General features: G+C 38.8%; 1 protein-coding gene across 1 annotated transcript; it reads left to right on the top strand.

The window, feature by feature from the left end:
- The first annotated feature begins 2,347 nt into the window (after window positions 1-2,347).
- TOC75-III (translocon at the outer envelope membrane of chloroplasts 75-III) lies at window positions 2,348-12,378 on the top strand. The gene is made up of 7 exons (XM_077395064.1): window positions 2,348-3,559; window positions 8,070-8,291; window positions 8,514-8,621; window positions 10,037-10,228; window positions 10,335-10,583; window positions 11,283-11,537; window positions 11,913-12,378. The coding sequence occupies exons 1-7, from the start codon at window positions 2,450-2,452 to the stop codon at window positions 12,150-12,152; spliced, it is 2,376 nt and encodes a 791-aa protein (XP_077251179.1). The 5' UTR covers window positions 2,348-2,449; the 3' UTR covers window positions 12,153-12,378.
- The last annotated feature ends 109 nt before the right edge of the window (window positions 12,379-12,487 follow it).

Genomic DNA, 12,487 nt, shown 5'->3' with positions numbered 1-12,487 from the left:
TTTTTTTATACAGTGTAAGCCATTGTAGTCCCGTATTTTTCAAAAATTACTGTACGGAACATACTATAGGATGATCCAAGCCGTCCATGTGATGGGCCACAAGTAGGGCTGCAACTTGAGTCGCGTTTTACCCGACCCGAAAATAGCTTGGGTTGGGTTCGTGTTTCTCGGGTTTCGGGTCGAGCCAGGTCTACGATCCAAAAGCCCCATGAATCTCGGGTCGAGCCGGGTTTGAAGGGGCCCGACCCGACCCGAGTTACTTAAGTTATAGTATGTATTTTTTTTCTAAAACTTTTCTTTCCATCTTCTGTTCGTTTCCCCCCTTTAGCTCTAGGGGTTCAAGTTTCAACTAAATAGTTAATGCACAAAATAGTTTGTTGTTTATCTCTTATGAGTATAATCATTTTCATTTGATAATGCATCAATTTATTCTCTTTGGACTAGTTATTAGTTAATGCACTAAAGAGTTTGCCATGCTTGAGTTTTTCTACTTTTATGAGTTGAGTTGCCTTGCCAAACAAGAGTTTTCCTTAAAAAAATGCGTCAACTTAAAAAAACCCGACCCAACCCGACTCGACCCGAGATTTATCATGGGTAGGGCAGGGTTTGGGAATCGTGGGTTTTCCGGAAAAAAACCCGACCCGCCCTACCCGAGTTGCAGCCCTAGCCACAAGCTAAATAGGTTGTGCCCAAAAAATCATTTCCGTGGGATGATCCCAACCAAAAAAACTCCCAAAGACAATTATGCAGTTCCTCTGTAGATGAGAGGGTTGTCATCATCCTATGGAAATGATTTTTTGGGCACAGCCTATTTACCTTGTGGCCCATCACATGAACGGTACTTTTTGAAAAATACGGGACTATAAGGGCTTACACCATATAAAATCTCAGGTTTTTGGATTTACTTGTGTAATGGGATTTATATTTTTAAGGTTATTCTGCCTATACTTTTATTTTTTATTTAAATTGTTTTAGATGAACGACTTAGATTAGTTGCTTAGGTCTTAAGTTAACTTTTATGAATTCTTTTCCTATAAATAAATAATAAATAGGACGAAACCATTATAGTAGAATTCTTCAATTATAGACTGGAAGGCTAGTTGTTGTAAAATGAAGAGCGCCTACCATGGCACTATCAGATGGAGGGCTTTTAACCATTTTTTGTTAGGGCATTTAACATGGTGGATTCGCATGGGGTGGGTGGGATCCACTCTTGTGAAACAACGAGTTACTCTAAGTCTGCAAAAGCTTAAGCTGTTGGAGAAGGTGTAATCTTTCATACTTTAACACTCCCCCTCACATGTGGCCCCGCTTTCTTTGGGTTCATCTATACGTGGCACATGTGGCCTCACTTCTGGGTTGACCATCGCATGCGGATTTTTATTTTTTTTGACATCAGAGAGGTTTGAACTTGGCCTTTGCTCTCAATACCATGTGAAACAACCAGTTACCACAAAAGCTTAAGCTTGTGGAGAAGGTGTCATTTAATCTTTTATCCTTTAACAACCCTATGCTTAGGTCCTGATTTGCTCAACCTAATTTGATCAGTATTTGAGTCCATTTCTCTTCGGATTCAACCATCCAGGTCAAAAACCAAAATAAAAAGTAAGATTTTTTTAATGGCAAAAAAAAAAAAAAAAAGGTTTACTATCTTTACAGAAGGATTTCCTAGAGACAATCGGTATTTCAGCCACATGATGAATTAAATGAATAAGACAGTTGAAAAGTGGGCCTATGTGGCCGCTCTCTCTTGATCAGACGGTCTGCGAAATTCCTTCTGGGACGGTCCCTAGCAAATTCCCTTTACAAAATTTATGCATGCTCGTTAAAAATTAGATGCTGCTTGGCGCTTGCGCGAAAGGTCTAGTATTTTTCAAAAAGTATAGTGGGGCACACTTCACAGGATGATCCAAACTGTTCATTTGTGGGCCCACAACGTAAATAGGTTGTACCCCGTAGATCATTTCCATCTCCATCTACAGTGATGATGAGCTACAGGGTACAACCTATTGACGTACAACCAATAGGCCAAAAAATGAGCGGTTTGGATCGTCCGATGAAGTGGACTCCATTGCTCTTCTGTTAAAATATTAGACTTCAGGCTCACGCTTTAATAATAAAAAAGCCCTGTTCGCTACCTAATAAATTATACTATCTCCAAGCGGACTGAGTGGTGCGTGCATCCAAGGCACTACCCCTCCACCTCAAATTTCTTCTTAGCACATTGATCAAATGATTAAGGTAGTTCAACGGTCCTGATTTATTGACTTTCATATATTCATGTGACGGCCCACCAAATCCTTAGGGCTAAACAGTAAACACCCTCCACATTATTTATGATTGAGTTACACTGCATTTTCTCAGCAAAAACCTAACAGAGGAGAAACCGAGGGACAGAGCTCTCTGACTCTTATCTCTGCCTCTCTCTCTCTCTCTGTGGAGAACGGAGATGGCTCACAGCCAACTGTGGGGCCCAAGTCTCCCCTCCGCCCCTCTTTCCCACCGTCGCATATCAACCCCCAAATGCAATCTCTCTTCCTCCTCTTTCCAAAACCCTAAACCAATCAAAAACCCATCCAAAACCCTCTCCACCGTAACCAAAACCCTAACGTTCTCCTCCCTCACCGCTCTCATCTTCCATCTCTCCTCTCCATCTCCTCTCACCACCGGCTCCGGAGGAGGCGGCAATAACGGCGGTTGGTTCGGCTCCGGCGGTGGCGACGGCAGCGGCCCCGGCGGCGATGGAAATTTCTGGTCAAGATTCTTTTCTCCGGCGGCCATCGCAAAAGACGAAGAATCCTCATCAGAATGGGATTTCCATGGACTCCCAGCCAACATAGTAGTTCAACTGAACAAGCTAAGTGGATTCAAGCGATACAAAGTTTCCGAAATCCTCTTCTTCGATCTCCGCCGTAGAACTACAGTAGGCACAGAGGACTCTTTTTTCGAAATGGTAACCCTAAAACCGGGAGGGATCTACACCAAAGCTCACCTACAGAAGGAGCTTGAAAACCTAGCTACTTGTGGAATGTTCGAGAAGGCCGATCTAGAGGCGAAGACGAAGCCTGATGGGACTATCGGAGTCACGATTTCGTTCACGGAGAGCACTTGGCAATCGGCGGATGCGTTTCGGTGCATCAATGTAGGGTTAATGCAGCAATCGAAGCCGATGGAGATGGATCCTGATATGACTGATAGGGAGAAAATGGATTATTTTAGGAGTCAGGAGAAGGAGTATAGGAGGAGGATTGAGAGAGCGAGGCCGTGTTTGTTTCCGATTCCGGTTCAGATGGAGGTTTTGAAGATGTTGAGGGAGCAAGGGAAGGTGAGTGCTAGGTTGTTGCAGAGGATTCGGGATCGTGTGCAGAAGTGGTATCATGATGAGGGGTATGCGTGTGCGCAAGTGGTGAATTTTGGGAATTTGAATACTAGGGAAGTTGTTTGTGAGGTTGTGGAGGGGGATATTACTCAGATGGTGGTTCAGTTTCAAGATAAGTTGGGGAATGTTTGTGAGGGGAATACGGAGCTTCCTGTTGTGTGGAGAGAGTTGCCCAAGCTGGTAAATGGTCCCAATTTTCCATTTGTTTTATATGTTTAATGTTGATGTGTAGATTTGGTTTCTGAAATTTGTGTGCATTTATCTTATTTGCTGAGTTTGAAATTCTTATTAACTAGTTAAATGAAGCCTGTTGTTAGCGTATGATGATCTGGGTCTAGCTGAAAATTTGCATAATGTGCTTTGGGTATCAGAAGTTGATCATTTTTTTAATGACAATGAGAATTTTGTTAAAAAGGAAAGAAGAGGGAACTAGCTCCGTGGGCTGAGATGGCCAAGCTACATCAGAAAGCAAAAAAGGAAACATATAAGAAACAAACTATGTTTCAGAAAAAAAAGATACAAACTAAAAGTGAGAAACCCCACGGATTCTGAAGAACCTTAATGGGGAAGAAAATCGAAAAACTCAAGGTGGGGCCTACTAACTCCTGATCGGCATCACTGTTTGCAGATTGCCACACTTGCTGAAAAAGATCCATGTACCCTTCTATGCGCTCTTGAATTTCTTCGTCAGTATCGACGAATGCCCAATGGTACCAAGCTCTACTGTTTATCAATCTGATCATGTTAGTGAGTCACCTTCAAACATGCGAGGATTAGGCATATTGAAACCTACCAGCTGAATGCTGTGCAAGATTGCTAACACGTCCGCTTCGTTTGAATCCCAATAGGGCTGTAGAAAGTCTACTTAGTTGCACCCGCATCATCCCTCAGGACTCTCCCCACTTCTGTTGGACCTAGATTTCCGAAGTTTAAAATTAAGTTTAAGCATAACAATACCAGGGGAAGTCCAACAGGGAGTAGCAAATGAAGACTTTGCCATCAATGTGGTCAAAGAGTCTTGTATTTTAGCCTCTCTTGAGGAGGCAACATCAAATAAATCAGGGGACAAGTCCATTAGATGCACCTCCATGCGCCATGGATCTTTTTCAGAACTAGATTATATCATTATAAACCCTATAACGAATTCCTTTAAGGACTAAGGCCTTTTGGTTCAGAATGTCTCTCCACGCCGTGAGTCTGCTAGATTTGTATTTACTGCTCAATATCCACCTGCCAAAGCATGCCCCGTACTTGTGCTCAATGATTGAGACCCACAAATGACATCTATCCTCCCCAGATCGTCAGTCATTTTGCCAAAAGTGCTTTGTTCATGGCTCTAAGCTTGCAAAGCCAAGTCCCCCCTCGTACCTTGGTCGACAACCATTCTCCCATTTAACCAGGCGGTATATTGCTTTTTTCAGTCGAATCAGCCCAAAGAAAATTCCTCTAAAGTTGTTCAATACATTGAATAACTCTTATAAGGCATCTAAACAAAGATAGATAATATGTTCGGAGATTTAATAAGTTGTATTTGTATTATTGCAAGTCCAATTTGTATAATTCTGAGACGATTTGTTGCATTTGCGTTCTATGATGAGACTTTTGTATGTATGTGATACGTATGTGTATGGTGTATAGGAGGTAGTTGCAAGGTAGTTATTGTAGGGATTTGCATTTTAGGTTGGTGGGTATGTGGTTTAGACTCATGGGTGTTAGTTTTTATTATGTGTCATGTTAGTGGTAAGTGGGATGATGATGTGGCATTCTCATTGTACTTGTATTTAAGTTTATGTATTTCAATGAAAGGGAAGAGAAGAAAATTACATCAAAAAAGGGAAACTTTGTTTAGGAGAGTCATGGTTCCTCTCGATTTGAACCACTAGGAGGTCCGGTTGCCTCGAATCAACCTCTCTCCCCCTCTTATTTGTTTTCTTTTTGTTTATTGTGTTACGGCCGATTAGGCACATAACAGTATGTGTGCACAGTGTACAGTTAAAACTTAACTACATTTAACTTAGAAAAAGGAATTTGTTATATATTGATTATAGCATTTATAAAACTCATGTACATAATTCGAGTTGCAAATATCCGACTCTAACAAACATAAAGCATGGTAATTAATTCAATGACACTGGTGTGTGTATTTGATGCATGATAGTTGCTTCAACTAATATAAATATACATGTGGTGTCCCTATTGGTACTGATATCATATATTGTCTGATATGGTATTGCCAATCCCATATAGGCATCAGAGCATCATAGGCCATTTGTGATCCGGCTATCTGAACATTAGTGAGAATACCGATGTTGTCCTTTTTGTGATTAATATCACTAAACTTGCCGCTCTAAGGGTTTGTTTGCTGATATCAAACAGTTTCAACCAGCCCATGGTTGACAATGCTTGATTCCCTAGGATAAGGACATTGTTGTACTTTGCTTACCACTTTCTTTTCGTGTGTGGTTTCGTTAGCTACATTTCCATTAAAAAAAAGAAGCAATAAGAATCCCGCTTGGATATACTACGCTTCATGTCACCTGTTGGTTCTTCCGAATGAATAGAGGGTAATATAGAAAAAATGAATTTGTATAAATGTAATCGTCATTATATTTTCTTTTACTTTCTAAGGTATAGCGTTCTGAATTTCATATTGTGCTAATATTGATGGCTCTTCATACCTAATGTCATTTCTAGATGGAAACCTTGTTTGCCTCAATTATGGGTAGTGAAAGTGCGTGCATTTGTATTGGATACTGCAGTCCCTCCGCAGGTGGACGGCGTGAGATGACAAGCCCCATTATCCTTAACGTTTTCTTTTACTTTAATGTTTTCTAAGATTGCAGGTGGATATTTCAATGGGATGACATAAAATTTAGGCAGTGGTTCTAATTTTTTTCTTGTTACTTAAGAAACAAAAACACACCAACTGTGCACCATCAGTTTATATTTCGTAAATAATTACATGCATAACTATCAAATATATAGATACTGAGTAGTATATACATAGTTACTAGGGTGGGAAACGAATTCGGGAAACGAAAAATGAAATGGAAACGGGAAACGCATGAAAAAAAATATAGGGGAAACAAGAAACGAGAAACAATAGAAAATCGTACGAGAAACGTTTGAGGAAATGATGTGTTTTTTCCAAAATGATTTTCATAAGTTCCACACATGTTTCCTACACATTTTATATGCGTTTTCTACAAGTGTTGCATACGTTTATCACGCATTTACGCATTATTTACATAAGTTTTCAATATGTTTCCCATGTGTTTCAGAAACATTTCTCCAATTTTGTATCATATTTTGCAAATGTTTCCGAAACTTGTTTCCCTCATTTTAGGGGAAACGAGTTTCCCAACCGCGAGAAACACGTTTTAGGGGAAACGGGTTTCCCACCCGCCCAAGGAGTTTCCGGCAACTATGAGTATATATACGGGTGCGGTCCAGAATGAGCCTCCTCCTTTGTACCGTTTGACAGAGGAGCGACCAGAATGAGCATACCTTCATCAAACTGTATCCTGAGGGAGTAGGCATAGTGCATACCTTTTCTTGTACCCCATATTGTAGTGACCCTGTTCTAGATAGCACAGGATAGCATAAGGAGAATATTTAACAATGAGATACGATCAATTTGGTTAATCATTTTGGAGATCAAATTATCCATTATTAGGTGGGCTTGTATTAAGAATGGTTGTGGGGCTTATTGGGAGGTAATATTCAGTTGTTGTCTTTGAATAAGGGTATGGACCATGGTTGTTAGAATTGAACCGAGATGCATTACTTCTCCCAGTACCATTAAATTAAATTTGATTAAAGTTCACGGGGTGTTTAAGAATGAGTTTGATAATAAGTCAAAGCATTTTTCGATCCTATTGGCAAATTTAAAACTCAATTGTAGCAGAAGTAGGAGCATTAATTACCAGATTGCACGCTTTTAAAGAAGAGCTATACAAAGTGTTGGTGCTATAGAAATCTTTCTTGTAGCCATGGAAATTAGAAAATTATGTATTTTAAGTTCTCAATGTTAATAGGATGAGTTTCTTGAGCTTCAAGCATTTCCTAGAAAGTGCTAATGACATGGCAGATGGACTGGCTAGAGAAGTGAACGTGAATTGAGGTGACGGTTCCATTATAGAATGTGGAATGTTGAAGTTGTACTTCTCAATTTTGGTGGTTCTTTTGGGGATAGCTGTCCCACTTTCTTTCTTTTTAGTGTTCTATTTTTCTCTGTAATTATTAATAAAGTTTTTCTTTGTTATTGCTCGAAAGGGAAAAAAATGTAATGGCTAATGTGTAGAACTCATGAATGCTTTCTTCTCTTACTCTCTTGCCATAGTTACTTGACACAACCCTTCTCAATTTCAAATTGCAAGTGTCTTCTTAGCATAGCTTAGTCAATCTTCACAGAGAAATTTTTGTGTTGCTTTCCATATTAAAGATTGATGTGTTTACTTACAACAATGCTACACATTGTTTTTGTTATTTTCCAGAAGTAATGCTCCGTCTCCTTATTATTTTGAAACATGTGCCTCAAGCATATTATTCAAAGTCCAACTGCCATGCTTGAATACATCTTTTCCCTGATAATTTTAGCGTTCTCATGTTTTGGCACTGTCCTCCTTATCAACTGGCATCCTATATGTATTTGTAAGCTAAATATTTCATGGGAATTAATTTGGTGCAGCTTCGACAAGGGCATGTCTTTAATATCGAGGCAGGGAAACAAGCTCTGAGAAATATAAACTCGCTTGCATTATTTTCCAACATTGAAGTGAACCCACGGCCTGATGAAAAGAATGAGGGAGGAATTATAGTTGAGATAAAGCTTAAAGAACTTGAGCAAAAGACGGCTGAAGTTAGCACAGAGTGGAGTATTGTTCCCGGACGTCAAGGACGACCAACCCTGGTATATTCAATCACCTGTTTAAATTAGTTACTAATCTTCTTGCATTTAGTTTTTTGCATCCTTTGGCAAGTTACTTGATTTACACTTTTGGTATTTCTAAGACCAAAATCCATGCCAATGATCAGGTCTTTGTTTTCTGCTTGCAATGTGATTTTTTATTTTTTTTTGAATAATTCCGGTTGCAGTGGGATACTGACTAGAGATAGCGTCTTCCTTTTTCAGGCTTCAATTCAGCCCGGTGGAACTGTTTCATTTGAACATAGGAATCTCAAAGGGCTGAACAGATCCATACTTGGGTCTGTAACCTCCAGCAACCTCCTCAATCCTCAGGTATTATGGTCCTTCATTTGCTTCTCTCTCTCTCTCTCTCTCTCTCTGGAATAGTTTACTCTCTCATGTTTGACCCGAAGTTAGCACCCAACTTCTCTATCTTTTTATTTCATACATGCCACCAATCTTTTATTTGGGTGGCTATCATCATTATCCCATTTTTAATGGTTCATTTTATACTGATTTTCTCTGTTTAACACCATTCGTAACCTATGCAGACCTTTAGTTGCTCGAAGCAGTAGCATTATGAATGATTAACAGAATTTTGTAACCTGTATTAAACACTGGGCATATATCCATTTTTATGCAGGAGCTTCAGATCTTTTTATTATATAGAATTTTTACCTGATGTTCCATTGAGTTTTTATCAGTATTATATATTGAAAATGTTCCATTGAGTTTTTAGTAATAAGCTAATTACTTCAAACTTGATATATGCTCTTTGTGCTATATAATGTGAAAGGAATCTTTGGGGACCTTAAATGCGTGCATCAAGAATGTGATGGATGTTAACAGAATTATTTCTGTAAAGCAACTGAGATAAAGTTTTCCTACAAATTATACCTAGCCGCTAAAGTTGACACCAAGAATGATGCCTTCTATTTCTTTTTTTGAAATAGTTTTTTTTTTTTATAAATTTTATGCCTTCTATTTCTTAATCGATTTATTTTATAAAATTTTCACCTGGGTTTTGAATAGTGAATTCTTTCAGGGCAGAATCAACTGAAAGATGATGAATGATTAGCAGAATTGCACCATTCAAATAAAAAAATGATTAGCAGAATTGCATCTTTAAAGAAACTAATATTTATTAAGGAATCATCCTGTCTAGTGTATTCAACTATTTTTCTTTATAAATTATATCTGTTCACAAACAGAATCTTGGTTTTGGTACATATGCTCTAAATAAAAATGATATTGCTAATATTCCAGCAGAATGGGAGAGGCAGTTACAAAAGAGTGTGACGGAGTTTGGCAGGGATAATCTAATAGTTGGCTGGATCTGATTCAGTGCATACTGATGTATTCACTGAAGTCATGTGCAAAAATTGTATGCTGTGAAATCTGGTCCCAATATGTGCACCTCTTGGGTTATATATGTATTTGAAAGGAGAGTAATGTTTGAATTACTCCTAAGATACGATCTATATGATCAAAATTTCAGAGCTTTTGTACAAAATATTCTGTGTAGGTAGAGGCTAGGAAATTACCCTTTACTTTTTCATTTGAGATCTATATCATGCAAAATGTAAGATATTGAGAGGGAAATATGATAGATAAGAGTAAAGGCTTGTATAACTGTGGTTGTATTCTGATATTTAGTGTTCGGTTATGTCGATTTGGAAATGATTTATTACTTTAATTTGTAAGACTTTGGGAAAAAGTCTTGAGAATGTTTTTTTCCCTTTGTTCAGGACGATCTTGCTTTCAAGCTTGAGTATGTGCATCCATATCTGGATGGTGTATACAATCCTCGCAATCGCACCTTCCGTACGAGCTGCTTCAACAGCCGAAAATTGAGCCCCGTTTTCACTGGTGGCCCCGGTGCGGATGAAGTTCCACCTATATGGATTGACAGAGTGGGCTTCAAAGCCAATATCACAGAGGTTGGTTTCGTGATTTCTTTCTCTCTTTTTTATTCTATTGCTTTGTGGTTATGCATTACTTTTAGAGAAGCTCCATTCTCCAATCTAATTTATCTGTACTCTGCAGAACTTTACCAAACAAAGCAAATTCACTTATGGACTAGTGATGGAAGAAATCACAACACGTGATGAAACTAGTAGTATTTGTACTAATGGTTCTCGAGCATTGCCAAGTGGTGGGTTAAGCATGGATGGGCCTCCAACAACTCTCAGTGGTACCGGCATTGATCGCATGGCATTTACACAAGCAAATATTACACGTGACAACACAAAGTTTGTTAATGGAACAGTTGTTGGTGAGAGGGACGTTTTTCAGGTGAATCTTGTTTGTTTGTATCCTATATAAGCTTTTGAATGCTAATGGTCATTTTTTAAATTCCCTGACCATACTTCCCTTCATTTCAGCTACATTCTGCTTATACTAAATGAGAAAAATTGCCTGAATTTTGGTTTATCAATTCCCATGAGTTACAATAATATTTCTTAGATTTTCTTTTATACCTACCCAAAACTTTTTTGTTGCTGAATTGTCACTGAAAAGTGTCTTCCCACCATAAGGCCAATTCAATCTCAGTCATCTTACGCGGCTGTCTTGCTACTCCTAATAGTGAGTAGTCAACTTGTAGAAACTATTTCATTTTTGAAAGATTAAATTCTAGAAATTATAGACTTAAAGGTTAAGAAGAAAGTACCTACTATTTCACAGTTTTCTTTTCCCTCTCACCATATCTAGCGATTTATTAAAAATTGGTGTTTCTTCTCAATGTGGTCCTGACTGTCATGAAAATGACAAAATGTAGCTACAGACATAGGGCCATTCTGAATAATTCTCTGAAATTTGAAATTTCACTAATCTTACGAATATTGTTATCCGCTATTGAGAAGTGGATTGTTATTTTTATCTTCAATGCTTAGGTGTTTTTGTCATTTATTTAACCTATCATATGGATTTTTTAGCTAGCATTTCCTTTCTCCTTGTGGATGCATATATGTAAATGAGTAAATCCCATTGCAGGTAGACCAGGGTCTCGGCATCGGCAGCAAGTTCCCAATATTCAATCGCCACCAGCTGACAATGACCCGCTTCATTCAGTTGAAGCCAGTGGAAGAAGGTGCCGGTAAACCACCACCACCTGTTTTGGTCCTTCACGGACACTATGGTGGTTGTGTCGGAGACCTCCCAAGTTATGATGCTTTCACACTTGGCGGGCCCTACTCAGTGAGAGGTTACAACATGGGTGAGCTGGGAGCTTGCAGGAACATACTCGAGGTAAGCACGACTGGAAAAACAAAAACAAGCTACCTTTTACACTTTTAGGCCCTGTTTGTTTTGGATTTTGAGAACCGATTGCGAGTCCAAAATGGATTATTGGACCAAAAATTAGGTTTAATTTTGGGTCCACTAATCAGTTTTGGACTCACAATCAGATCTCAATATCCAAAACAAACAGGGCCTTAGTGTGATCAACTCCTATATCATCATGTATTATTCTTGGTAAACAGGGTGCAGATATAACAATATCATCTTATTATTCACTGATTGAACATTGGTTTGGTACTGTTTTTTTCAGCTGGTTTAGTACTGTTCTCATGATGTAAGGATTAAGTTAATACTAATTACTATAATTTGGTTTCTTCAACTCAGCTTGCGGCTGAGCTACGTGTGCCCATTAGAAACACACATGTTTATGCATTTGCGGAGCACGGGAATGATTTGGGAAGCTCAAAGGATGTCAAAGGTAATCCAACGGAGTTCTTCCGGCGAGTGGGTCAAGGTTCATCGTACGGGGCTGGAGTGAAGCTGGGTCTTGTGCGAGCCGAGTATGCAGTTGACCACAATGCGGGGACAGGTGCGCTATTCTTTCGGTTTGGAGAGAGATTCTAAGGTGAGTTGGATTCAGGTTATGAAAATTTTCCTATATTTATTTTTCTGATTAGTGCAGTTGCTGTAAACAACTGTTGGGGGTGTTATAGAGCCCTCGAATGTGAGTTGTCGTGAAACTAGGCAGATTATGTCTAAGCCCCTTTTTTTGAGAATGCACTTGAACGAAAATGTAGGACCGATGATGAAGTATGAATTGAATGTGTTTTGCCTCGCGGTTATTTTTGTCCATGTTATTTCCTTTGGTATTTGTTCTTAATTCCTCTTTTTTTTTTTTTCTGTTGTGCTTAATAAAATTATTCGTGCGGAAAAGAAAAAGGAAAAAAGAAGAGGTCCTT

Source organism: Tasmannia lanceolata, unplaced genomic scaffold (genome assembly GCF_043159265.1).
Source record: "Tasmannia lanceolata isolate RefF3 unplaced genomic scaffold, GAP_Taslan_0.1 ptg000013l, whole genome shotgun sequence".
Lineage (NCBI taxonomy): Eukaryota > Viridiplantae > Streptophyta > Magnoliopsida > Canellales > Winteraceae > Tasmannia > Tasmannia lanceolata.
Note: the sequence above shows the minus strand (reverse complement) of the source record. Positions and strands in the feature narration are given on the sequence as shown.